This window comes from Chelmon rostratus, chromosome 18 (genome assembly GCF_017976325.1).
Source record: "Chelmon rostratus isolate fCheRos1 chromosome 18, fCheRos1.pri, whole genome shotgun sequence".
Taxonomy (NCBI): Eukaryota; Metazoa; Chordata; class Actinopteri; order Chaetodontiformes; family Chaetodontidae; genus Chelmon; species Chelmon rostratus.
Window position 1 is genome coordinate 19,007,684 of NC_055675.1, and position 24,448 is coordinate 19,032,131.

General features: G+C 41.7%; 1 protein-coding gene across 1 annotated transcript in view; it reads right to left on the reverse strand.

The window, feature by feature from the left end:
- The window catches only part of LOC121621611 (nesprin-2), an 87,080-nt gene that overhangs the window by 30,728 nt on the left and 31,904 nt on the right, over positions 1 to 24,448 (reverse strand). The window contains exons 48-80 of the mRNA XM_041958108.1: positions 23,011 to 24,366; positions 20,458 to 20,628; positions 19,520 to 19,675; positions 19,076 to 19,317; positions 16,939 to 18,976; positions 16,485 to 16,819; positions 16,216 to 16,360; positions 15,226 to 15,426; positions 14,408 to 14,667; positions 14,178 to 14,328; positions 13,530 to 13,673; positions 13,292 to 13,423; positions 12,096 to 12,278; positions 11,789 to 11,926; positions 11,430 to 11,615; positions 10,799 to 10,921; positions 10,156 to 10,338; positions 9,805 to 9,894; positions 8,717 to 8,818; positions 8,125 to 8,202; positions 7,399 to 7,845; positions 6,687 to 6,778; positions 6,451 to 6,595; positions 5,877 to 5,963; positions 5,615 to 5,770; positions 5,237 to 5,437; positions 4,555 to 4,629; positions 3,593 to 3,778; positions 3,188 to 3,358; positions 2,907 to 3,038; positions 1,719 to 1,918; positions 992 to 1,124; positions 286 to 468 (exon numbers count right to left, since the gene is read on the reverse strand). Coding sequence (XP_041814042.1) covers positions 286 to 468; positions 992 to 1,124; positions 1,719 to 1,918; positions 2,907 to 3,038; positions 3,188 to 3,358; positions 3,593 to 3,778; positions 4,555 to 4,629; positions 5,237 to 5,437; positions 5,615 to 5,770; positions 5,877 to 5,963; positions 6,451 to 6,595; positions 6,687 to 6,778; positions 7,399 to 7,845; positions 8,125 to 8,202; positions 8,717 to 8,818; positions 9,805 to 9,894; positions 10,156 to 10,338; positions 10,799 to 10,921; positions 11,430 to 11,615; positions 11,789 to 11,926; positions 12,096 to 12,278; positions 13,292 to 13,423; positions 13,530 to 13,673; positions 14,178 to 14,328; positions 14,408 to 14,667; positions 15,226 to 15,426; positions 16,216 to 16,360; positions 16,485 to 16,819; positions 16,939 to 18,976; positions 19,076 to 19,317; positions 19,520 to 19,675; positions 20,458 to 20,628; positions 23,011 to 24,366 — 8,622 coding nt within the window. The remainder of the gene's footprint in view (positions 1 to 285; positions 469 to 991; positions 1,125 to 1,718; positions 1,919 to 2,906; positions 3,039 to 3,187; positions 3,359 to 3,592; positions 3,779 to 4,554; positions 4,630 to 5,236; positions 5,438 to 5,614; positions 5,771 to 5,876; positions 5,964 to 6,450; positions 6,596 to 6,686; positions 6,779 to 7,398; positions 7,846 to 8,124; positions 8,203 to 8,716; positions 8,819 to 9,804; positions 9,895 to 10,155; positions 10,339 to 10,798; positions 10,922 to 11,429; positions 11,616 to 11,788; positions 11,927 to 12,095; positions 12,279 to 13,291; positions 13,424 to 13,529; positions 13,674 to 14,177; positions 14,329 to 14,407; positions 14,668 to 15,225; positions 15,427 to 16,215; positions 16,361 to 16,484; positions 16,820 to 16,938; positions 18,977 to 19,075; positions 19,318 to 19,519; positions 19,676 to 20,457; positions 20,629 to 23,010; positions 24,367 to 24,448) is intronic.

Below are 24,448 nucleotides of genomic sequence, written 5' to 3' on the forward strand. Positions count from 1 at the left end.
TTCCACTCCCCTTCACTGGAGGGGATTTCTCATTGTCTAATTATTTTTGAAAACCAACAGCACTTGGATGGAATTTGGATCATTGCATTTTAATTCAGTGGAGGACTGGAAAACAGCAAAGTTTATAAGACATGTGGTCCAAAATTTGGCAGCCACTAACAATATATGTGATAAAGGTTGGAGATCACTTTGACCATTTCATCATTTATTTAAGATAATTTTCAACAGTGCAATCACTGGTTTTGTTCTCCAGCAGATGGTGAAAGCTCTTTGCAGACACTGTACCTGCTGCAGCCGCTCTTGTTTCTCGGACAGGTCAGAGGTCAGCCGGTTCCAGTCGACCTCCAGCTGGGCGAGCTGAGCTCTCAGCCCGGGACAATCACCTTCCCTCAGGTGGAGCAGCTGACTGGCTCCTCTGGATGCGGACTCCCTCTTCGCTGACATGGCTTCAGTCTCCATGGAGAAGTCCTGGGGGAAGAGGTCAGAACTGGTGTCAGAAAACACATCTGTCAGGTGTGATTGATGCTTTTTAAACTGCTGCCTGTGCCATTTCAGAGTCAACCAGCTGGTGAAGTCCATATGAAATTTCTCTGTTTTCAACATTTAGATCCTGAACTCAGTTTGTAACATGTTGAGATGTTATTTTTACTTCATGTCAATAAAGTTGGATTGGTGCACTTTAGGAGTCTAATTTAAGACTAGAATGCATTTCTGAAACTTAAGAAAAACGTATTTACTGACTTACAAAAACATAGTTTTGTTCTTAAGCAGACAGCTTATGTTTCTCGAGGCTTTGATATGTTAATCTGAGGCTACATGCTATAAGCAACATCCCCATGTTTCTCCTGCAGATTTATGTTGCTTTCAGGGACTCAAATCACCAAAAGGTTTGAGAAAGCATGTTTTTTTCCTGGGTGAGGAGGACATAGAGCACAATAGTCAGCTTCTGTTGATGATGCATGAACATGCAGAGCAGACGAGAGAGCCTTACCAACAGCCTGATCAGATTGTTGTGAATACACTCCTGGTTCAGGTCAGGGGTGTCGGCCAGGTTAGACCAAGTCTTCAGGTGTTTGCTCGCACCAATCAGCCATTCACTGACCGAGGCAAAGTCGGTCTGGAACCTGTGGGGAGGATGAGAAAGATAGACCATGTGAGCAAAGAGCGACTCAGGTGTGGGTCTAACACTGCTGAACAACACAGCAGACGGCATGTGTTTTGTTTGTTTCTGTGTCATGGATTTACATTATAGTGTAATTTAGGAATTCATCCCATGTGCTTTTCAGGAATACTTGTGTAAAAATATAAATCCAGATATTTGAGATGCAAATTATTACTCTCACAGTATGAATATATATTAGAGGAGAAGAAGGCAACACACACACACACTACTTGCTTTGTCTCTTTTGTGGTGCAGGAAATCAAATCCCCCCCAAAAAATCTCCAAAAGTTGCACACTCATAACCTCTGCATTGATTTATTAAAACCAAATTGAGCCATTAATAATAAATCAATGCAGTGTTGATACACGTGTGCAGGAACTGACATTGCTCAGTATCTATTAGCAAATTCACAGATGTGATTGTTCCATGCAATCAAATTTGTCAAACAGCTCAAGCAGCAATCAAAACCTGCTGTCCTTCACCGATAGATAAAGTCTTCTACTGCAGAAGGAGCTTTTTTTTAACATTAGTTTGGTATTTCTGAGCCTGGCCCACCTGGCCCAGCTGTCCTGGACAGCTCTGCAGCGCTGAATCTCCTGCTCTGTCCGCCTGTAGGCGCTCTGCCATCGCAGCTCCAGGGCGCCTCCTGCATGACTGACTGTGGCAGCAAACTCTGGCTCGGTCTGCAGCGCCTTCCTCTGATCCAGGAGCAGTCCTAAAGCAGCTCTGCTCTCATCCAGCTGGACCAACGTTCGCTGGGTGAAAAGGAGAAGCAACAGTGCTTACGCTGAGTTTACATCAATCTCAGCGAGATTCCTCGTGACAAGCCAATTTCACAATAACATTTGAAGCGACAGCGTGGAGCAGCTGTGACGTAATGTAAAGAAAGTTGCAAGTTAAGGAGTGTGAGTCTGTGAAATGTCGCTCAAATGGCAGAAATGTGTAAAGAGAAAAGACAGCGGGAATAAGAAACTCTTTACAAAAACTCTTTACAAACACACAACAATCTGCCTGATCCCATCTGAGAAACTATAGACACCATTAAAGGAAAGAGAGGAGTTTAAAAAAAACAAAATGGTCCAAAAGGTAAGTGTAGGATTCATGGCTGGGTCATCATCAATCTGCCCACCACCACAATCCTCAGTCTGGCTTTCATTACTTGTTCAGGCAGAACACATCCATTATTCTTTTTATTCCTTTCAGAAAGAAGACTGCACCAAAACAATGTCACACTAAAGTTTTTTGGCATTAATTCTCCTGCCATACTCTTTATTTGATGTTTTTATTAAGTAAAGTACCTCAAACATTAACAGCAAACTTTAAATCTGTCAGTCTCTCACAATGGAAAAATGGCAGAGGCTCGTTTTTAGCCCAAAAAACACCAAAACATTCAAACTAAGCTCATTGGAGCTGTGGCAGAAAAATCAGCTTCTACACAAAAGACTTGGCAGCAACAGGATGAGTTTCAAATAATTCTCTCTACAGTTTCAGAGTGGTAAAACAATCCTGCATTTTGGCTGCAACATTATATTGCAAATATACACAGCAGCGTTTATAGTAGGTATAGAGACATAAGCAAAGCAAACCTGTGAGAGAATGTGATTAAAGGAGGTAAAATAAAGCTGAGGAGGTGCAACAAGTAAAAAACAAAACTTAAACTAAAAGAAGGGATGACATGAGCAGAAGTTTGATCAGAAAGCAGTTAAAGTTCAGCCCATTTGTTTGCTGTGTGATAGAGTTTACCTGGCAGCCATCATGTCGGCGCAGGGCTGACTTCTCATCGTCTCCCTCTGGTTCCGCGCTGCTGATGAAGGCTTCAAGATCATCCAACAGCCCGCTCAGCCGACCACAATTATCCTCCCACCGGGTCCATTCCTGCAGCAGGTCCAACCATAAACCCACTCATCAGTTTCAACTTTTGATGTGTCAGCACAAACGGCCAATGCACGAAATTGTTCCACTAGAAAATTTCCTTTTGTTTATGTATGAGTTCATATGGCCCTCAGCAAGAGTGCACTACAAACCTGGATCCTCCTTTGAGAAGCCACTTCCTGTTCCAGAGCCTGTTGCTGCAAAGCTTTGGCTCTGACTTCCAGCTGTACCCGCTCATCCTCTTGACACCTGAGCGCTTCTGGCTCACGCTGGAACAGATGCTGCACAAAGGCCAACTGAGACCTGAGGAGCTGCAGGAGCTTCTGGATCGCCAAGAGAGCAGAAGAGGAAGGAACTAATTGCAAAGCAGGACTGACAAATAAAGAACAGTTTAATATCGTCATGCAAAGTCTAATCATTTGTTTTTTCAAGTTGTTTTAGCACTAGACGTCTTTGAAAATGATCAAGAAGCTTCTACACACTCTTGGGAAAGCGCCTCGCTTAAATCCGGTCTTTGCCTGGCTGTTGAAGAACTTGTTGAAAGCACAGTGAGATACCTTGTGTCTGCAGAGAGCTGCTTGAAGTCGGCTGCCGCTGTGAACCTGGCTCATCTGCCCTTCTGTTATGCATTCTTCACCCAGTTCCAGGAGGCGAGTTATCCCCTGAAGCAAGGACCGGGAGGTTTGCTGTAGCTTGGCTTTTTCCCCTGGACTCTCCCTCAGATGTCTGTCCAGCACACACTGCTGAGAGATGCAGGAAAAGCACAAAGTTTAAAGAAAACACTATTAACTTCTGAACGCAGATCCTGCATCGGCCCTGTTTTGATACGAGTCTGTAATTAGGACTGTTGAATTGCAGGGGGGGTTAATGCTCAATGTGTAATCAAAGCCATATTTTAGAGCAGGCATCTCAAACCGATTCCATAAAGGGCCGCGTGGCTGCAGGCTTTCATTCCAACCCAGGAGGAGCACATCAGGCCAACCAATCAACATCAATGGATCATTTAGTTATCAGCTGAAGACTGAGATCAGCTGATTAATTGATTCCAGCCTGATGTGCTCCTCCTGGGTTGGAATGAAAACTTGCAGCCACGCGGCCCTTTATGGAATCGGTTTGAGATGCCTGTTTTAGAGGGTATTATTAGTTTTTTCAATTTTCTTAGGAAAGCTGAAATGTTGGCTAGTACGTTACAATGCAAAAAGCACATTCTAAGTAAAATAAAATATCTTAATTCAAGGCAATATATGTCTGTATGTCTGTCTTTTTTGTCCTTAATTATCTTCATAAGATATTCAAACCTCCTACTGAGATTTTACTACTAGTTCTGAGTAATTTAATGCTTTAAACTGCAATTTCCAGTGTTTTAAGCTGTTGATTGACACTGAAAAGAACAAAACAGACTTTCTCTGTGCCCAGACAAATGTGCTTGTTTTTAGTTTTATTAAAATCAATGCACATATACATACATAGGAAAACATGCACAAATACACACACACAAAAAAAACACAGCACAGGTTACCTCCAGACTGGGAGCATCCTTTATACTGGGGAACATCTCACTTCGTCCCAGTTCAAACTCATCCAAAATACACAGCTGGTTGGAGGAGAACAACTGTTTCAGAACAGTGGTGGAAAGAAGTACTATATATATTATAAGTAAAAGTCCTGCATTCAACATTTTACTTTAGCAAAAATGAAGAAATACTATCACCAAAATGTTTAAAATTAAATTAGAACAAGTAATTGTCACTGCACAGCAGAAGTCACTTTTACTATTTATTTTTGCATTACTATTACTTGTACGCAAGCAGCATTATTGGTGTAGGTGGTCGAGAAGGAGCCAATTTTAATGACCTTCTGTGCTGTTAAGATAGTTTAACCTATAGTGAAGCATCATATTTCATTAACTGACTGCAGATTCAGATTTTACACATAAAACATACAAAGAAACTTGTAGCTGTATCTGTGAAATAAATGTATTACGAGTAAAAACTACATTTATTCTTTCTGAAATGTAGTGGAATAGAAGGATGAGGTAGTAAAAATACAATGGAAGAATGGAAGAACTTCAAATTTCTACAGCTATTAACCATAATAAATCACATCCAAAGCTGCAAAAGTTTTTTAAAAGCTGGTTGATTTGATTAACGGTAATATGGTGGTATATATATTGAACTGCGTGACTGATTTGTATTTCAAACCTGAGGTTGACATGTGATGCCCTGACGTTCAGTGAGCTGATTGTGGGATGAGGTGAAGACCAGCTGGACCGTGTGTAGACAGTCCTGAAGGGAGGTCAAACAGCGGAGAGCCTCTGGTTCTTCCCTCGAGGACGCAGATCTGGTCTCTGACTCCACTTTACTCAACAGCTCAGCCAGAGTCACCAGCTCAGCCGATACACACTACAAAGGAAGTCAGCCAGAAACACAGAGAAGGGAAAAACGAAGAGGGAGAAAGGGTTTAAAGGTGGACAAATTCAATGCTTTCTCAGTCTGCCTGCACCTTTTTTTTAATACAGTAGATTAAATAATGCAGAGCCACCAAAATGTGCAGTTATGTTGGTTATGCTGGTCGATCACCTCCTGCTGCAGCAGCCTCAGCTCAGGGTCATGTTCAGCAGCACCACCAGGAGTCAACAGAAGGTCCGTCAAGGCGTCCAGACAGAGGAGGACCCTCCGGGCTGCCTGGTACAGCTCCTCATTCACACCTGGATGTGAACCCTCTGCAGAGCTCACCTGGGGAACAACCAAACACACGGTGATCACTGTCACCCAATGCGCTGCTTAACAAAGTAAAAAAAGCTAATTTTCTCTAGTGGCCTAAATTTGCTTCTGTACGTACTGTTTGCCTCAGCATGGTGATGGACTTGTGTGTGCGCTGCAGAACGGCAGAGGCAGGTCCGGTTGATGCCAGTTCCCTTTCTGGAGCCTAAAAAAAAAAAAAAAAGTAGTTTCACAGTGAAGGAAAAAAGAGAGGATACATGGAGGGAATTATTGGTCAGGGAACAATCATTCATTTTCCCTCAAGGTCAAATCTTTTTTTACCTAAGCACCATAATTGTCCTTAATTTTAGCCAACAACACTATAGATCTTTTATAGTTCTTGCTTTTGCTCCCTCTAATTATATCACGGAAAACTAGGAAATAATAAACTACAGGGGAAAGGACCAAAGACAAAACCAGCTCTTCCTCCTCCTCCTCCTTTACTGCAGTACCTGCTTGCCCACGGTTGCCCTGGAAACAGATGTAATGGTGGAGATGGTAGCCTAGCATCCACTTGTTAGAAATAATTTTAATCTATTGTGGCCCCATCTCACTGCTCATCCACCTCATGTCTCCTACAATGCTCAACTTAAAAAAAAAAAAGAACAGAGTCAATCTTCACCATCCTAATCTTTTTTTCTGCTTTTTCCCACCTTTTCACGAGTCCCTCCATCCTCTGAGCTGATCAGGGCTTGTTGCTCCTCCTTAACTTTTTGCAGTGTGGTCAGTTTCTGAGAGATCTGGGTGTAAAGTCGGCTCCACATCGGCTGCTCGTCATCTTCTTCGTGTCCAGTCAAGCTAGGGGAGCACACAATATGCACGAGTCTATGGTAAGCTAATTGTTTGTGAGTTAGTCATCAATATCTATGACTGGAAGGGTGTCTTTTACCTGATTATCACCTCAGGAAACTCCTGGGATTCTTCCAAACTACTCTGGCTGGTGCCGACTTCATTTTGCTCCTTTAACACGTTTAGAACATCCTGGACATGAAAAAGAAGCAACAGAAAACAGATTAATCAAACACCGTTTTCTTATTGTTCCTATTGTGGTTTATTTGAGGCATCTGATTAGACATGATCTCTTCAGTTAAAACTGGATGTCAGTGACAAAAAGTTTAACATTTGTAGGAAAAGTTGGACAGTTGAGGCATCCTTCACAAGGCAATATTATCTTCATACTTATATTTTATGCATTCTATTTTTACTTATATTTCATTATTTTATTCTGTCTTTATTTTTATTTTCATCCTCATCATCATTATCAGGTGGGTTTTATTGTCTACCTTATCTTACTTTAGTCATTTTTAATCTGTTTTTATGTCCATTCTGTCTTTTCTATGTAAAGCACTCACTTGGTGCATGCAATTTCTTTCTTGTTCAGCACTTTGACCTACTGTTCCTGTATGAAATAAAGTTTGTTATTATTATTATTGATGTTATTTTGTATCTTTTTTACTGTCTATTCGTTGTTCTTCTACCTCTCCTTTTTATTCTTGCAGTCTGTACCAACAACATTTCCTCAGACTCGAATAATTTAAGTTTTATCTGATCTTAACTTATCTTATCTTAAAGGGCGCCTCTTTTCTTTCTCAGTAACGTACCAGGTCTTGAGGTGGAGTTGTGGACAAAGCCAGCTCTTTGTCTCCCTCTTCTATAGACTCAGCTGATGTTCCCGTGGCAGTGATTGGAGTTATAGGTCTTGCAGGAACCAGTCTTGTGTCTTCCACTGCAGCTGCCGCCTGAAGGGTTGTTGTATGAGGGTCGGTGACGAGGTTTTCATGTGCTGGTGATCCTTGTTGGTCCAGTGGAGGTGCAGCAGCAGCAGCAAACTGGTCTTCAGCAGCAGCCAGGACTGACCCAGCTGTCGCAATTTCAGGGCTAAATGCTTTGCTAACATGATCTTGGGAATCCACTGTTGTTAATCCAGTTTCAACATCGTCTGACTCTTCTGTACTAAGTCCAGGCTTCACAGATAAAAGCTCAGATTCAGCAACGTTTGAGCTCAACTCCATCCCAGAAGACAACTGTCCAGCCAAACTGTGCAGGGGCTGAAAGACAATTAAGATTCATTTTACTGACAATGATCAATCTCTGTCAGAGAATTAAGACAAGGGTGGACACCTCTTTGAGTTCAAAATATATGAATTTATCCATATTAATTTATCTGAATAGGCTTGTGCTTTAGCCCTGAGGAAATAAACATGTTTATTAGAAAGACTTTACAAACACAGCAAAAAATTGAAGGTTAATGATTCAAAGCAAATGTGCTAAATGTCCAAAGTGCTCATTAAATAAACCCAATCTCTGAAACGAAACATAGATTTTACCTTAGCCTCTGTTAGTGGCTTAATTTCAGCAATATCCTCACTTCGCACATCAGAAGAGCTGAGTGTCTCCTCTGGGTCCTAACAAATTAATCCAAGAAATATACGAATGCAAATGTGATAGGCATACATGCCATTCTCAGTGTGTGTGTGCGCAACATATTTCAAGCAGCTGCTTGTGACAGCGCCAGAGTAGATTCATCAGGCAACAGGACAGCCTGCATGACACGGCTTCATCCAAACATGCAAAAATCTGCTAAAATCTTCCACAACGCAGGAAAAAGAAGCAATATTACAGCTGAAAATTATGAAGTGAGTCAAAATATGAACAAAGGAGGAAAAGCACAAGAAGAAAGACCCCAAGAAATGTTGAGTTTCACTCCAAAACTCTTAAAATTAGTTTGTGTTTTTTTTTAATTTCTAATATGTATCTATTAGTGAGGATTTGCATGTTAAATTCAGTCATTTTTAATAGTCAAGCTTGAATGAAATCAGCTTTCACACTGTTTCATGTAACATTTTGGAATGAAACCCACAATAAAGGAGGAACCCAGAAACATGCGCTCCTGAACTGTAATTATATTTTCAGATTTACCTCCGGAACACTGCATGTTAGTGTGTCAGAGGACGACGAGTGACAACTCTCGTTCTCCTCATCCTCCTCTTCCTCTGAATTAGACACCTCAAAAGCCTCCTGCTTTTAGTGATAAGGGTGAATGTTATGATCAAATCTGTGATTTCAAGGAAAATGGAACAGCACAGTGTCTTTCTGTTGACTCCTCGTACCTCAGTTTACCTTTTCCTTAATGTAATGCTCAGGCAACGTGGTGAGGAGGAGGGTTTCCTGCACGCCACCATGGCTCCATTAGCAGTCACCCATTTATTTCTGCTGTATTTACCACCTTTCATGTTTTTATTTAATTAGGAACCTGATTAATATGATTTTTAAGCACATTCAAGTAATTTCACTGTTTAAAACTATACTGAATGACCAGAAAAAGGCTCGACCAATGGAGTCTACTGGAGGAATGCATCCTAATTTACTGAACACGTATTTGCGTAAAAGGATTGTTAATTTTTGGGGGGAAGATTCATAAGAAACAGAATCTTTACATTAATTAACAAATATTTTGTTAATTGCTTTTTGCAGTCTTAACCTAGAAACCAAAAGTTGTGCTAAAAAGAGCTAAAGTGAGTCCAGATGATTGTTCCGAACTTGGGTATGTACAGTAGGGCAATAATAGAATAATTCCCCCAAAAACAACAACAATCAGTTTCAAGGATTTGGCTGTAGCCTGCCTCACAGCCCGGCAGCACTGAAGCTGTTTTCAGGTGATGCTTTTGGAAACAGGACTGTACCAGGCAGGTTCACCAATTCCAGATAACAAGGGAATAAATAAAAGCCACCAAGCCAGACATCCGTTCAACCATTTTAATTGATGTTTCTTATTAAAAATATACCTTTCAACATCTGTGGGAGTCCTGGACTTGGCAGCTGTCATTTTTATTTCCCAAAACAATTTAATTTAAAAAATGTGTCTCAAATGGTCATCATGATCAGCACAGCGAAAATGATTAGATAGGGCGTGTTTAATTGGTTTAATTCCAAAAATCATCCAAACATCACACCGGTGTTATTGTTTTAGCTGACGGTGAATTGTACCGTGTTATGATCGTTATTACCTGGACGAAACGTGCAGATCTGTCTAGCTGCTGTATTTCTCCAGGAGCGTCACAGACTGTGGCGATGCACAGCTCTTCACTAATCTTGTTCTACGCATCAAAAAGAGAAGAGAAACAGAGAGAGAATGTAAAAAGTGACAAAAACTGATAAAAAAAAACCATATTGTCCTGCGTCGATCAGCATGATCAGCACAGTAACTCCACTAACAAAGATACAGAAAACCTTGGGTGTGAAAAAAAAAACAAAACAGAAAGATACAAACTTTCTTATGATAACAAGAAACATAACTGACTTTATTTAATTCACAGTTCAATGTAAAGCCAACAAAATGAGAGCACTTCATGCTGTACCTCCAGCAGTGTGGCTTGTTGCTGTGTGAGCTGTTCCAGCTCCTCCAGTGGCTGCAGGAGCAGTCTGGCTCTGGAGAACACCAACAGGTTCTCCTCTGCTCCCTGAAGGAGGTGAAGCTCTCCTTTGCATCTTTCCATCTCCTCCAGTGTCCTCCGCATCGACTGCATGTTGGCCAGGATCACCTTCAGGTTGAAACACAAAAACTGGTTAAACTGAGTAACTTTCTCTGAGGTTTGGTCCTGAAACCTTCAATGTACAGTATTAAGATATCAAGCAGCCATATTGTTGTTGAAATGATACATCTGAGCCAGATTCCTTCTCAATATTTAAAATTGGAGGGATAAAATATATAACCAATCATTTTATAGGTGTGACTGACACATTTTCAACTGTTTTCACAGGATAAGTAGGACTCTGCATGACTAGTGAACGTCATCATGTGTGAAATTACCAGGGCTCATAGGTCTTCTTTTCATTTTTGAGCACAGTGCTTTATATTAGTGAATGTAGATAAAGAAGTTGTTGGATGTCATATTATGCTTAAACAACTAGATGCTTCCTTCCTTAATGAAACAGTCCTGTTTCATATCTAAAACATTTGCACGAAAGTCATAAATAAGAATTATAAATGCTCTGTGTCACCTGTCGGTTGTGAAGGTGCTCCGTCAGAGTGATGTCCGGGTTGTCCACGGAAGATAAAATGGCTCTGATCTTCGGGACGTTCTTCTCCAGTGTCTTCAGCTCCGCTTCCATCGCCTCCACCACCTGCCGTGAAGATTTCCAGCAGCTTTTTCAGCGACATGACGTGTGTAACTTTGATACACGCTGCATGTACAAGAATATAAAAACTGTCTTGTCGACCAAAGGCAAAGCATTTTCAAGATGCTAGTGATTGCATTTCTCTCTCTTTATGTAAAGTAAAAATATATCAAACTGAGGCCTCCTCCATGCAAACCACACTATAACAATATCCTTGGTTCATTTCTGGCCAGGGACCATTTTCTTTGCACCTTTTTCATGTTTCCAGTCCCACTCTCTATTTCTGGTCTGTCGGCCCTGAATCTCAAAATGTGGCTACAACAAAGGAGATCATCCCATCCACTGAAAGACTGCACAGATTTTGTTAATCTTGCCAAAAGGAAGTCAGGTGTTACGTCTGGTCACTGAAGGAAAATCCTCTACACAAAGGAAGTGGGAGAAACTAAAATGTTGGGAAAAGAAAAGATCCCAGCAGCTTCCTCCCGCCGCCTTTTAGGGTCACAAAAATTCTTACGATAACAGCCTGCAGCAGCTGCTCCAGCGGCTCTACGATCGTGAGTTGCATTTTGTGGACTTGTTGGTCATTCTGGTCCAGCATCTCCTCCTGAGTGCTCATGTCACACACTGCAGAAATCTCATCCAGGACCGGCCTGAAGTCCTGCAGGGCGTGTCTGATCCTCTCAGAGTCGTCCAGCACCAGCTGCAGTTCAGGATGTCAAACGTAATTTATCATTAACATGAAATCAGTCCTGAATCAAATGAGATACATTAAAGCAAGCGGCCTATTTAACCACATAAATTAATCATAATGGTTCTTCAAAAGCTACAGAGGTTTTTTTTGTGTTTGCTTGCTTGTTACATGTTATCTCTGACCTGCAGGGAGCTTGCATGATTCTGGAGGCTTCTGGCAGTTGTGAAGGAGCAGGAAGCGCTGAGCCACGACTGGGCCTCGTCTAACCAGCAGGTGGAGCTGTACACAATGCCTTCGAACTCCTGAAGACAGGTGGGGATCTGACAAAGGAGGGTAAAAAAATAGTTTTCTAAAAAAAAAATGTAGACGTCACTTTCAAAATTGATGTACCTGTGATGTGGAGCATTTTCAAGAGACAACCCATGGCTCCTCTCCCATGGTGTTACAATACAGTCCAGTACATTGTGAATATGACAAAGCGGGCCTGACCTTGCCGAGGAAGGCGGTGCGTTGCTCGGCCATCTGCGCTGCATTTTGGTAGAGCTGCAGTGGTTGGGTGAGTCGGTCCATGAGTAGCTGGGCTCGATCCGGATGCTCCTCCGCAAGATCCTGCACCTCGTTTTCCAGGAGCATCAAGGAGCTGTGCCATGCATCCAGCTCATCCCACACATGCTGCAGCACGAACAATGCAAAGTGTGTAGTAGCGTCAATGTGATTCTGGATTGTCTTCAGCGCTTAGGAAACAGTGACTATTTTATAAACTGGTAGAAAAAGGAGTGATTGACTTGAAAGATGAATACACTGAGTTTAAAGCAAATTTACAAGGCATTATTGAAGAATATGGAATATATCCAATAATATATCCAGAAGCCTCTCAGTCCTAGCAAAAACAAAACACATGTTGGATCAAAAATCACTTTACATTCTTTGTAGTTCACTAGTGTTACCCTACTTAAATTACTGTGTTGAGGTATGGGGAAATACATACACAAGCTCTTTTTATTTTACAAAAGAGAGCAATGAGAATTGTTAACAATGTGGGCTTTCGTGAACACACTGAGCCATTATTTTTAAAAACTAAAACGTTAAAATTCTTTAACATTGTTGAGTTCAAAACTTACTGCCAGGTAATGAGAGGGATGTTATAAATTAAGGGGTGAGTTTTCACTACATTGAAAAGTTTTTGTGTTACGTTCTGTGGAGTAAAATTATGGAACAAATTGTGTGTAGAGATAAAACAAATATCTAACATAATTCAGTTTAAAAAAAGGTCTAAGGAATTGATTCTCGCAAGATATAGTCATAGACTAATAGGTATTTGGGTGTGTTTTGTGAAAGTTATTTATCGTAATTGCTGAATATACGGATCATGTACAAGTTGAAGATGAATCATAATGTTTCAGTCATGAGTTTTTGTTTTTTGTTGTTTTGTTTTTTTCTTGATAAAACTGTAATAGTACTTTCGGGGTAGGGTTTAATAAGTTTACACTTCTTCCTACTCCCTTTCGCTCATGTAATCTGAGATCAGCATATACTGAAGAAGGTGATTTTTTTTTTCTCTTTCTTTTCTTCTTTATTATTATCACTTATGTCTGTTTGCTCTGTCTTTCTTGGTTTTTTTACATGTTCGAAATAAAGGAATCAATCAATCAATCAATCAATCAATCAATCGAAACAACACACACCTTGAGTGCATTTTGCGCTTCATTCACTGTTGGACTCCTTTGCTCCAGTAACACTTTCACTTTCTCCAGACCAGAAGCCAACTCCACCACTTGATTATCCAGCTTCTGAACTGGGTTGCTCTTCTCCATGAGCTGTAGAATGACCACACACAGACAAACACGTAGAAAAATGTAAGAAGTTTTGGTGGGACATAGTTCATGTGACAGTGAGGATGGATTCAGTTCTCCTTCCAGTTACCTTCTCCTCTTCTCTTTGTAGAGACAGCTGAACGTCTTGTAACCTTCTGCTGATATCAGCTGGTATCTCAGAATACCGGCTCTGCACTCCGTCCATGATGCACTTGAGTTTGGCTTTTTGGGAGGACAAATCCTTTCTGAGCTCCTGTAGGTGTGGAAAAGCATGAACAGGAAATATGAAAGACTGATGCAAGATGTGGTCAAACATTGAGCTCTTCACAAAGTTTCCAGTTAAAGGTTGGCAGTGAGTTTACAGCAGCCCCTCACAAGTTCAATATGCTTTAAACGAGAGGGATGACTGGTGGTAAACCATTTATTATACTGCTGATTTTTCACATGAGGCCGACTTGAAAAGACCACTTAGTGTCTAATTATTGAAGCTACATCTGGTCTGTAGCTGCAAAAACCAGCCTGTCAGCACAATTTACATTTCTCACTGCCACTGTGAATAAAGATTTTTTTAAATTATACCTCACTTAAACTTAAAAACATAATTTGATCTTTGGTAAATAACAAAACATATACAAGTAAACCAGATTGAAGGACACTAGTTTTTGTCTGTATCATGATTTTGCTCATGTATGTCATCTTCAGCTGCCTTCTTACAAATCTTAAGCTCAGACCATAAACCACAGAAAAGGAGGCTGACCTTTTGTTTGCAGGGATCTGAACAGACTTCCAGCGAGGGAAGAATGGCGGACATGTGTTGCTCCACCTCTCCTATCACCTCTTGGACTTGCTGTCTCTCTTTCTCCTCCGCCTGGGCTGCTGCTACCACCAGCAGGTTTCTCTCTCTCAGGCTGTGGAGAACAATATCATCTCAGCATCTCTGACATTAATGAGTAACCACTTTCCACATGTATATTAATCAAATCCTACCTCCTGACATTCTCTTGGATCTTCACTAGTGTTTTGCCAACAGGTCCAGGACTGGTGGGATCCTGGGAGTTAGATAAGCTCAGGGCGTGCTCCAGTCGATGCTCCAGGGAGGCTAAAGCCTGCTGCTCCTGCTCCAGCCCAGCCTGGTGCATCTCAGCCTGAGCCAGGAGCTCCTGGGGTTCGTCCTGAGTGAAGCTCACGGTGGAGGAGTCAGGAACATCAGCCTGAAGACTGGCTAGACAGCTGCAACACTGCTCCATCTAAACAAAGTGGAATCATTGTATTTATTAATAAAAAATTTTTTTTTTTCTTTTTACAGCACTTTTCAAAGCAAAGTCTCACGGTTGAACCAGGATTAAAACAGCTGAGGACTGATTAAAAATAAAACAATGTATGTCCATCACGTCTGATCTGTTTTATTATTGTTGAATTTGTCTTTGCTGTAGAGTATTTTATTCCTTTTCATTTTTAGATTATTTAAAGCGTCTGATGACGGTGAGCTGGGACTTAGGAACCTGCCTGAGGATCCGAGGCTGCTCTCTGGCTGGTAGGAGAGCAGCAAATTAGCAATATAACTAATTAATCCTCAATTTCTCTACATATTACTCTTTTACTCTGTCCTTTATGTTTGAGTCAGAAGCAATAAAAGTCATTTAACACAGTAAATCTTTCCTAAGAAAAAGGCTCTGATGGTAACCTTGCACACAATACTGTTTGATGAGCTAATTTTGCATTAATTTGTTTGAATTGAACAAAACATTTTAATGTTTATCAGGGCGTGTTCATATGCAAAAGGATTAGCTATTGGTAAAACTCACACTTGTAGTAATGTCCTTCCATTCCTCTCCTCTCTGCTCTGTGTGCGCCATCAGCAAGCCGATACCACGCCGCAATGATGCCCACCGCCTCCAGAGGGCGCCCAGCTCGCCGTCCTTTCCGACCCCACAGCCCTGCATCGGACATCCAGCTCTCAGTTCTTCTATCTTTCCAGCGATGCTGCGAAGATCTTCCATCAGAAGCTTTACGAAGAGACGAAATAAAGTTCATACGTTGATGTAAATGTCCAGTGCGTTCCTGTAACAGTGGTACAGGTGTGGTACACCAAACAGGTCAAAACAAGGCTATGTCTGCAGCCATGCTAGCAGCTCTGTCAGGCTGTACATAGGCGAAGAGGTGTTTCAATAGCTAAATTCTAATGTCAGCATGCTAACTTAAAATGGCAGTGCTAACATGCTAATGTTTAGTTGCTTACCATGTTCACCATTTGCTAATTAAGACAAAGTAGAGCCGATGCTGATGAAAATGTCATTTCTTTTTGTAGGTATTTGGTCGTAAAAAGTGTCCAATTGGGTTAATTGATATTTTGAATTGATGATGATGCCAAATGAAAAGTAAAGGGATCACGAAACTGATTACATTTCATATTGAGGGAGAAATTAATGTCAGATTTCATTGCAATCCATCCAACATTTATAGAGACATTTCACCCAAAACCCATGACATACCATGGTGGTACTAGAGAAAGTCAGGGGATCAAAGTCAGTGGGATGCACCCTCTGGTGCCCAAGTAAATTTTAATGGAAAACCATCCTGTAGTAGCTGAGATATCTCAGCCTGGACCAAAGTGGTGGTCAGACCAACAGACCAGACGATTCATTAGAGCCCCTCCATAAGCATGGCTAAAAACCTCATAATTATAACTTGTCATAATCTATGACATGCAAGGTTCAAGTAGATCCATCCTGTGTAGACAACCGCATGTTGAAACATTTCTAATCATCAGCAAAATAATGCTGTATCGAACCTACCTCAGCTCTTTTTTGTTGAGCGACACACCGGTCATATGACGTCACTTGTTCTGCAGCACATTTTGAAAGCTTGGCTTCAAGCCCCGAAAGACGCTGACATAAGTCTTCATGATACTTCCTGTGGCTTTGCTGTCTTATTTCACACCTGTGAAAAATTTGTCTTTTAAGTGTTTTTAATTTATTAAAATTCTGAACAAGAAAGACCATAAATAATGTATTATCCATAAAGCTATACAGAAATACTTAAATGAGACAAGAACAGCCAGTACCTCTGCAAGGTCTCCAGTCTGAGCTGGGCTTGGGCCTCCAGTGTGGCTCTTCCCACCAACAACTGACTGAGGATGGTGATGTGGAGCTGCTCAGTGTTCGGGCGGGACAGGCAGGGCTGTTGGGGCAACAGCTCCGCAAGGTGGCTGATATGAGCCTGAAATCCATCTTCAAGAGCTTCTAGAGCCTGCTGAGTCTGTCTTTGTTCTTCCGTGCAGTCCAAAAACCCTCCAGGAGCTGATAAGAAGGTGGCTTCAGCATTATGAAGGAAGCCTATTGCTCCCTGAGCTGCCCACTGGTAATCTTTCAAGGCTTCTCTAGCCTGGGATAAACTCTCCTGTTAAATACACATTACATGATCAAGCATAGTTTAGAGAAACAACACACAAAAGTATTAATTACAAAGTTAAATATCATCAAAAGTAGTCTCGATTAGCCTTAAACATTTAAGCTTACCATTCGTAAATGGCACTGTTGCTTGGTTGCATCCCTGAGAGAGTGAAGTTCCTTGTAGTTTTTGAGGTTAATTTTTTCCTTCTGTCCCAGACCTTCCAACACTCTCATCCCAGACTCCATATTTCTCCAAATAACCCAGTACCTTCGTAGTGCAATATCTACTGCTTTTTCATCTGGATTTACTGGTTCAGCTCCCTCCAGCTCCACTCTTGTTTTTTGGAAAAGCTCCATTAAGGCAGGAAGCTCAGAGGAAAAACGCAGACATAACAGAAGCTTGGCCTCAAGGTTTTTGATATCATCTGTGACAGAATACTCCCAGGAGACCAAAGTTTCCACAGTGCGGCGAATCCTTTGCCTCTCTGAATTAAGCTCAGATGGGTACAACTCCTGAGCTATGGCCTCCAGCTGGTCCGCTGCTTCTTGACATTGTGTCTTTACCAAAGGAAGTTCAACCAAGAGTGTTTGGCACAGTCTGAACCTCTCACCTAAACTGATTGTTTTAACTTTGACACGCTGGATTTGCTCTTTGGCAATGTCCCTAGATTCCTCCATTTGTCTCCTCAGGTGCAGATATTTATCTTGTTCAAAGGCATTAACACTAAGAGCTTTGCACTGGTCTTGCAGTTCCCCAATGGTGCACAGCAGGGCGCTTCTCTTGGCCTCCTGGCAGTGCTGAAGCTCTTGTACTTCACACTGATGCTCCATTAACATGTGCTTCAAATGATCAATTGTTGAAAGGGTTTCCTGTGTTAAAGGGAACCTTTGCTGCTTCAAATCAGTGGAAATTTGCTGCAAACTAGCCCGGATGGTTGATAACTCGGCATCTAAAGAGGTTCTCTCATGAATCAACTCCTCTAATTCCCAGCTGGTTGCTTTCTCATGAGCTAGCAACCCATCTAACTCTGTCCAAAGGCCTGACAGTCTGTTGACCAGGTAGCGGCTCTCTCCTGGACTCAACCCTACAGCTATTTCCCTGCAACTTTCTGTCATTGCTTCCGCCAGTTTCAGTTGTCTCTCTATCGCCACTGTGGCTAATTTATGACTTTTCAGCTCGCTCTCCAGCTTTCTGACGTCAGCTTTTGAAACATTGTCAACATGGGCGCAGGGGTCTCTGTTAGCATGTGTTTCTGCTAGCCAGGCATCCATGCTAGCAAGCTGGCATAACAGTTTCTCCCTATCTTTCAGATTTTTCTTCATGGTGTCAAGAACATGATCCAAGCTGTCAGCAATGACTTCATACAGGTCTTCTATTGTCTTCAGTACTTGGTCACTTTCCTCCTTTTCCATATCAGGGGCTATATCTTTCATCTGCTCCACTTCTGCTTGCATCTTGGACCTTCGTGACCAAATATCAGTCTTAAATTTCTTCATCTCAGCAATCTGAATGCGAGCCTCCTCTGGGAAAAGAGCCAACTTTCTCCCAACAGAGATGTGGTTTTCAGCCTGCTTCGCCCATACGATCAAGTCTTGTAATTTGTTGTTGATCTTAGCTGAAGAAATGCCTCCACAGCTCTGCATGGAAGTGTCAAGCTCGCTCTTGGTGACATTTAGAAAGGACGCAAGCTCCTGAAAACTACGCTTGATCTCATCCTTCTCTTTCTGACCCAGAGAGAAATTTACAAGAGCGTCTGCCTGCGACTGCAAGTGCAGATAAAGCTGGTTGTACAGTTTTAGGTCTGTCGTTAGACAAAAAAGTTCTAGAGCGCTTTTGCTGTCATGGCTTTGAAGATTGGATTTCTGAAGAGCTTCAAGCTTGGCCTCAAGCTGTTTGGCCTCTTGAATCAGAAGAGAGGACTGAGAGGTGGAGCTTGAGGCGTGCTGCAGAGCTCTTTTGATACTTCCTTCTAAAAGCCTCCACTCCTCCTGGACGTCTCCAAGCTGGGCAAGAAGAGCACCTGAGCTTTCAGCGTCGCTCAGGTGGACTGACAGCTGGCTACTCAAGTGAAGGAGTTCTTCCATCATGTGTTTTTTCTGTACCATGGTTTTCAGCAGGGCGTGGAGTTTGTCAGCTTGAAGGGAACTGCTTCCCAAAGTATTTCTGGCAAACACATTACAAAAGAATAATAATGTACAGTGCATAAGGTACACAAACACGATTAAGTGGCAATTATGTTCACCAGATCAAAGGGTTACTCACAAGCTCATTTTGTCCTTCTCAGCAGCGAGAACCTCTAAGAAAGCTCTGATGATCTTCATCTGTTTGTGATACTGTTTGACCTGATCCAGCTGTGCAGCTTTGACCTGCACTGTGGCGGAGGCATCCAGCAGCGCAGCACTCCACTGTCCCTCAACACTTTTTAAGAGATTTGGGTCACAAATCCTGGCAGCGCTCGTGCTTTTCATGGTAGCCACTTGCTCCTGCACACAGCACCTGTAGTCCTGCAGTTGACAGAACGGACATCAGCCAAAAGATGGGACATTTTTGCACAAATATTGATTGTTGCAATGATAGGTCAGATGTTTTATTTCATTGTTAAAAGAGGTCATTTACACCAAAATGAAGCTCTTGCGAAACAGAAGTTGGTACAAAGTGCATCTGCCATGATGGAGTAATAGTGATAAACAGAAGCACATACAGTACCTCTGCCTCTTGCAGTTGTTTGGCCATTGCAGCGACATCGAGTTGTGCTGCTTGATAGCGACATGCCAGAACCTTTTGGACAGTTCGTATTAGTCGAATCTCTGGTTCGCCAGGAGAGGACTTCAGGTACCAGTTCAAATCAACGTGTGGTGTCCGCTGTGACATAACAAACAAAATAAAAATAAGAAACAGGTAAACTATTTAGGAAAAAACTTGTTAAAGCACTGCATGTCAAATAATCTGATGATTATTTTCAATGTTAGTTGATTAATAAAGCCGTAAAGCCGTAAAGTTTGGCCATAAAAAACATAAATAAAACAGAATATGATAATTTGCTATCCTAATTCCTATTTCTAATTCCTTTCTTTCAAGATTCGTTTCCATCTTTTAATGTTCTTTCTCAAGGTTATACTTGTCGACATGATGAATAGCCTTTCCATAAATAAACAACAACAAATTTGGATGTGCAAGTCACAGACTGCATACTTTGAGTAATTAGACCCACTAATGACCCTGCAGGAAATCATTGTGTCTCATAGGTCCTTCCTGTGGACCTTCCTGTCAGCAGCATCATGGGAATAAACAAACATCAATCAAAACACTGCTACTCTTCACTCTTCTCTGTTCACTGTTTATTGCAATTAAAACTCACCTCTTGCCCTTTCTGGACACTTGAAGCTATACAGTTACATTTAAAATAATCTAAAATCTAAAACATAATGTGCGCAACTAGAGATAGCACACCAGTGTCACAAACAGTGAATTAATAACATCTTTTTTATTTAATTCCCCCAAGCAGTTCAGAATTTGATCTTTTGTACACACACACTAGAGTTCAACTTTAAATATCAGTTTATCAACCCACAGCGGCGTTTTGCAGCAAGCCTACAGTAAATCCAACTCTTGAGAGAGCTGTCTTAAAGCCAGCTGATACTCACATTTATTATGTTACTTCTTTCCACCGAGCTCTGGATCTCAGACAAAATATCCTGCATGCTGCACTCGTGCTCACAGGACTCTGGTGATCCACCTGTCGTCTCCCCGGCCTGCAGATCAGCTGCCAAACCCGCCGCTGTCCTCTCAGGCTCCATGCTTTCTTGGATCTGATGCTGCTCACACAGAAGACAGGGGTGGTGTCACATTTTAGCCCCCTTCTCCTCCTTGTTTGTCCACAGATAATAACAGAGCTTCCTGTTCTTTCCTCACTCCAGACTGCTAAATATTACTAAGTTCGTGGCAGCCTGGCGAGTCACTGCAGTTAACACAAGAATGTGCCCGAGTAGGGAGCAGTCTGCCCTGAGGGGAGGAAGGACTCAAGTCTATTCGTCTAGAAAGGGCTGCCTCACTTGCTTCTTTAAAGAAATAATTGATCTGTCATAACTCGGTTAGACAGGGTAACACCAAAACATGACATGAACTGCTAGGCTACTAGACTACAAACAGGGGAGGAGGCTTTTGAAATACTTTGGACATGAGCAAAGGTGTGTCTTAGAGCAGCATGCAGGTGGAGCGTGTGGAGGATTTAAGGAATCTGATTTGCTGTAGGAAAAAACAGTGCTAAGAAGAAGAATATCTTTTACAGTTTAAGTCGAGTTTGACTCACAAATAGTTGCAGCTGCAAACATTCAGATGCTGGAGTATTAGCATTAGCGTATAACATCTCATACATCTGAATACTTGATCACAGGTTGGGTACCCTGTGCACTTTGTATTGAAGGTGTCTGAGCACTATATTAGTTTTCTAAAATCTCAAACTAAAATTGGAAAATAAACAAAGAAATAGGAATGTGAACTCAAATATCTGTATTTGTTTTAATTCTTTAATTCTAAATTTATTGCAACTGTCCCCTGAATCAAGATCAAAGTCACAAAAAAAAACTCAAAGTCAAATTAAGAGTCAGAAAGCCAGTTACTGGTTTCTTAAATAGAAATATTTCGGTATTTGGAGAAACACTTTAGGACACTCGGCTATCATCCTTGGAAACAAACGTGTGCTGTTTACAGAGAGAAGGTACGCTGTCATTACTCATAATAATGACAGGTTATCTGTGTGAGAAATTCCTCACTTCCTTTGAGGACTGTGGCTTGTACGATCAAAATACGCTGAGGAGCTCTACATGAAAACATTCTTCTGCTACGAGGCAGGTAGAGTCTGGTTTTCAGTGGTCCCCTGATAATAAAAATGCCGAAGTAAGGCAAAGTACTGTACTGTACTGTCTCTGCAGATATTGACAGTCACCAGGCAGGAGGCTAACATTAGGAGTATTAACAAGTATTACCAGCAGTAAGGCAGTGACGGTGTTCCTTTGCTCTCCTTCAGTAAACTCAAGCTTTGATTTTTTTCCATCTGGCAGTGACTGCAGGTACTTCCTTGATTTTTGTGAAATTTGCGTGTTGTAGCATACTTTTGATGAAGATCGCGTCATTTTATTTGTGATATGCAGTTTATAATCCGTTCTGTGCAATAAACAAGCCAACATGCAACATGGATTTCATCCATTGGTCATGAGAAAAATACTCTTCTTTTCTTCTGGATGAAAGTTTCATCATCTTCTTCAAAAGATGGATGCTAAAACTGTATGACTGAACTTTGGCAAATGCTAGGACATTCAAATGCCAAATGGTGGGAGGAATAAATACACTAAAAGCAAATGCAGGATTGAATTTAGGTTAAAATCACACATGCAAAATGTCAGAAATACCCAAGTTTCACTGAACATTTAACCTCTCGATCACAAAAAGTAAGAGAAGAGAAACAGAACAGTTTGCAAATGTCAAAAAGGACGGCTTGATGAGGATAATTTAGGAAAGCAAGGACTGTGGATTTAACTTGGACATTTGGACAACGTTTGGCCCATCATTTAAATTCAAGATATAAATTAGTTTAATTGACTTTTTTAGGCCGTAATGGTTTTAAAAACTGGAGAGCAGCCATCAGTAATGCCTGTTTGAAACTCCAAACTTGATTTCCAGGTTTTTATTATGTCATAAGATCTTTTATTGGATGTCCTGGTGGACTTTAGTCCAGCTAGGACTTCTGTTGCATGTCCTTCCACTGTCTCTCTGCCTTCTAATTTCCTATTAGCTCTGATGTAGCCTAAAAATACCCCAAAAATGCTTAAAAACAGATTTGTATCTAAAAGAGCCAAATAGTGTAGATCAAATGTTTCACAGCAATCCTGTCATTGTTGTTGTCGTCGTCTGTTATTCTTATTACTACAATTCTGCATGGTTGAAGTAAATCATTAAACAAAACGCATCATACTGGAGGTTAGCCCACACCTGGTTTAACTTAATTGACAGGTATATGTAATCACTGCCAACCCCAAATACAAACACGTGGAGTCACTTTCCAGTGCTGAGAGGAGCTGTGTGTCACGCAGCGTGCCACACTGACAATTAAGTACATTCTCACAATAGTTCCCAGCCTGGTGGGTAACGAGATAAACTGCTTTCTTTAGACGGGTCATAATCCAAAAATTAACATCTACCTGTGTGTCCTCCGGCGATGCTGACACCTTCAGTTCACTTTCTGGTACTGGCAGCGTCTTTTTGTCTCGTTTTTCTGGTACTTTTGAAAGTTTGGTGCATTCAGGGTCACCTTCTTCTTCTGCGTTTTCTCCCTCTGCCATCTCAGCATGCCCTGTGCTCTGTGCAGTGTCAGCAACAGTCAGCTGTTTATTGTCACCAGCAGGTATTTTTGGTTCAGTCAAGGCATCTCCCTCCACGGAGAAGAAGACTGAGCTCATTGTTGGCTCTTCACCGTGACAGCGATCTGTCATCTCTTGCTTGACATCCGGAAATGCTGTTTCTGCTGCATGTGCAAAGGTGAGCTGCCACTCAGCGACGCTGCCACAGGATTTAGAGGAATTCAACACGCCACTGTGCATTAACTCGCAGGATTCTGAGTTTTCTTTGCATGATAATTTGGCACTTGAAGATTTTACCTCCTCTAATTCAGTAAGTGCAGATTTCTTCTCAGGAAACCCTAAACGTGAAACTTGTGTGAGCTCTACGTCACTGAGCTCTGCTGCCTGTGAACATGTGAGGAGATCTTGACTGCTGGTGCCAACATTTTCCTTCGGCTGCATGCCCTGGGGATGAAACTCAGGCAGCTCCACGTCCAGCACTATTGTAAACACTTTCTTTGGAGTCACACTGATGTCCTCAGAGTGTTTCTCTTGCTCTTGAGCATCTATAACTGTTTTAAACATCTCAGAATGTGCTGCTAGAAGTTCAGACACATTTTCAGGGGTAGAAAGAGGGAAGCTGTCTGGCCTCGTTGCTGAGGCTCTAACCAGGGCTGTGGCACAGTGGGCTGAAGTGATTTCTTTGGTATTGTCTGTGCCTATAGCTGAAAGCTTCAAGTCGTGGGTTGAGGGAGCGTTTTCCTGCAATGATTCGGTAATCTCTTGCCGAGCCAATAAACACTTGTTGAGAGTAGAAAGCGTATCTGACATTAAAGGCTCTGTGCTGTTTCCAGAAAGCGCTCTGTGCACGCTGCTTAAAGGATTGCTATCAGTATCATCCTTTGGCCTGAGACACATCGTCATGTTTATATTTGGTGGAGCTGATGTTAACTGTTTGGATTCTTGTGGAGTTTTTGATTTGAAAAGATCGGGGATTTCTGCACATGGGAACTGATGAGGGTCAAAAGCATCTTCTATGACTGTTTCCAGAGTGCTTTTAATTTCAATTTGGTCATTTTGATCAATGTCAGAGTTTTTCTTGTTGTCTGTCGCAGAAAGGGAAGGTGAAGCAGGGGGACACACGGCCGTGGTTTCATCAGGTGAAGCTAAATGTGATGCAGCTTCTTCAACATCTTTGTCAAGATGATCGTGACTGACCTGTGACACCTAACGAATTGAACAAAAATATCATCTACAGAACCCTTATATCATCATCAATGGCACAATTCCATGACTGAGG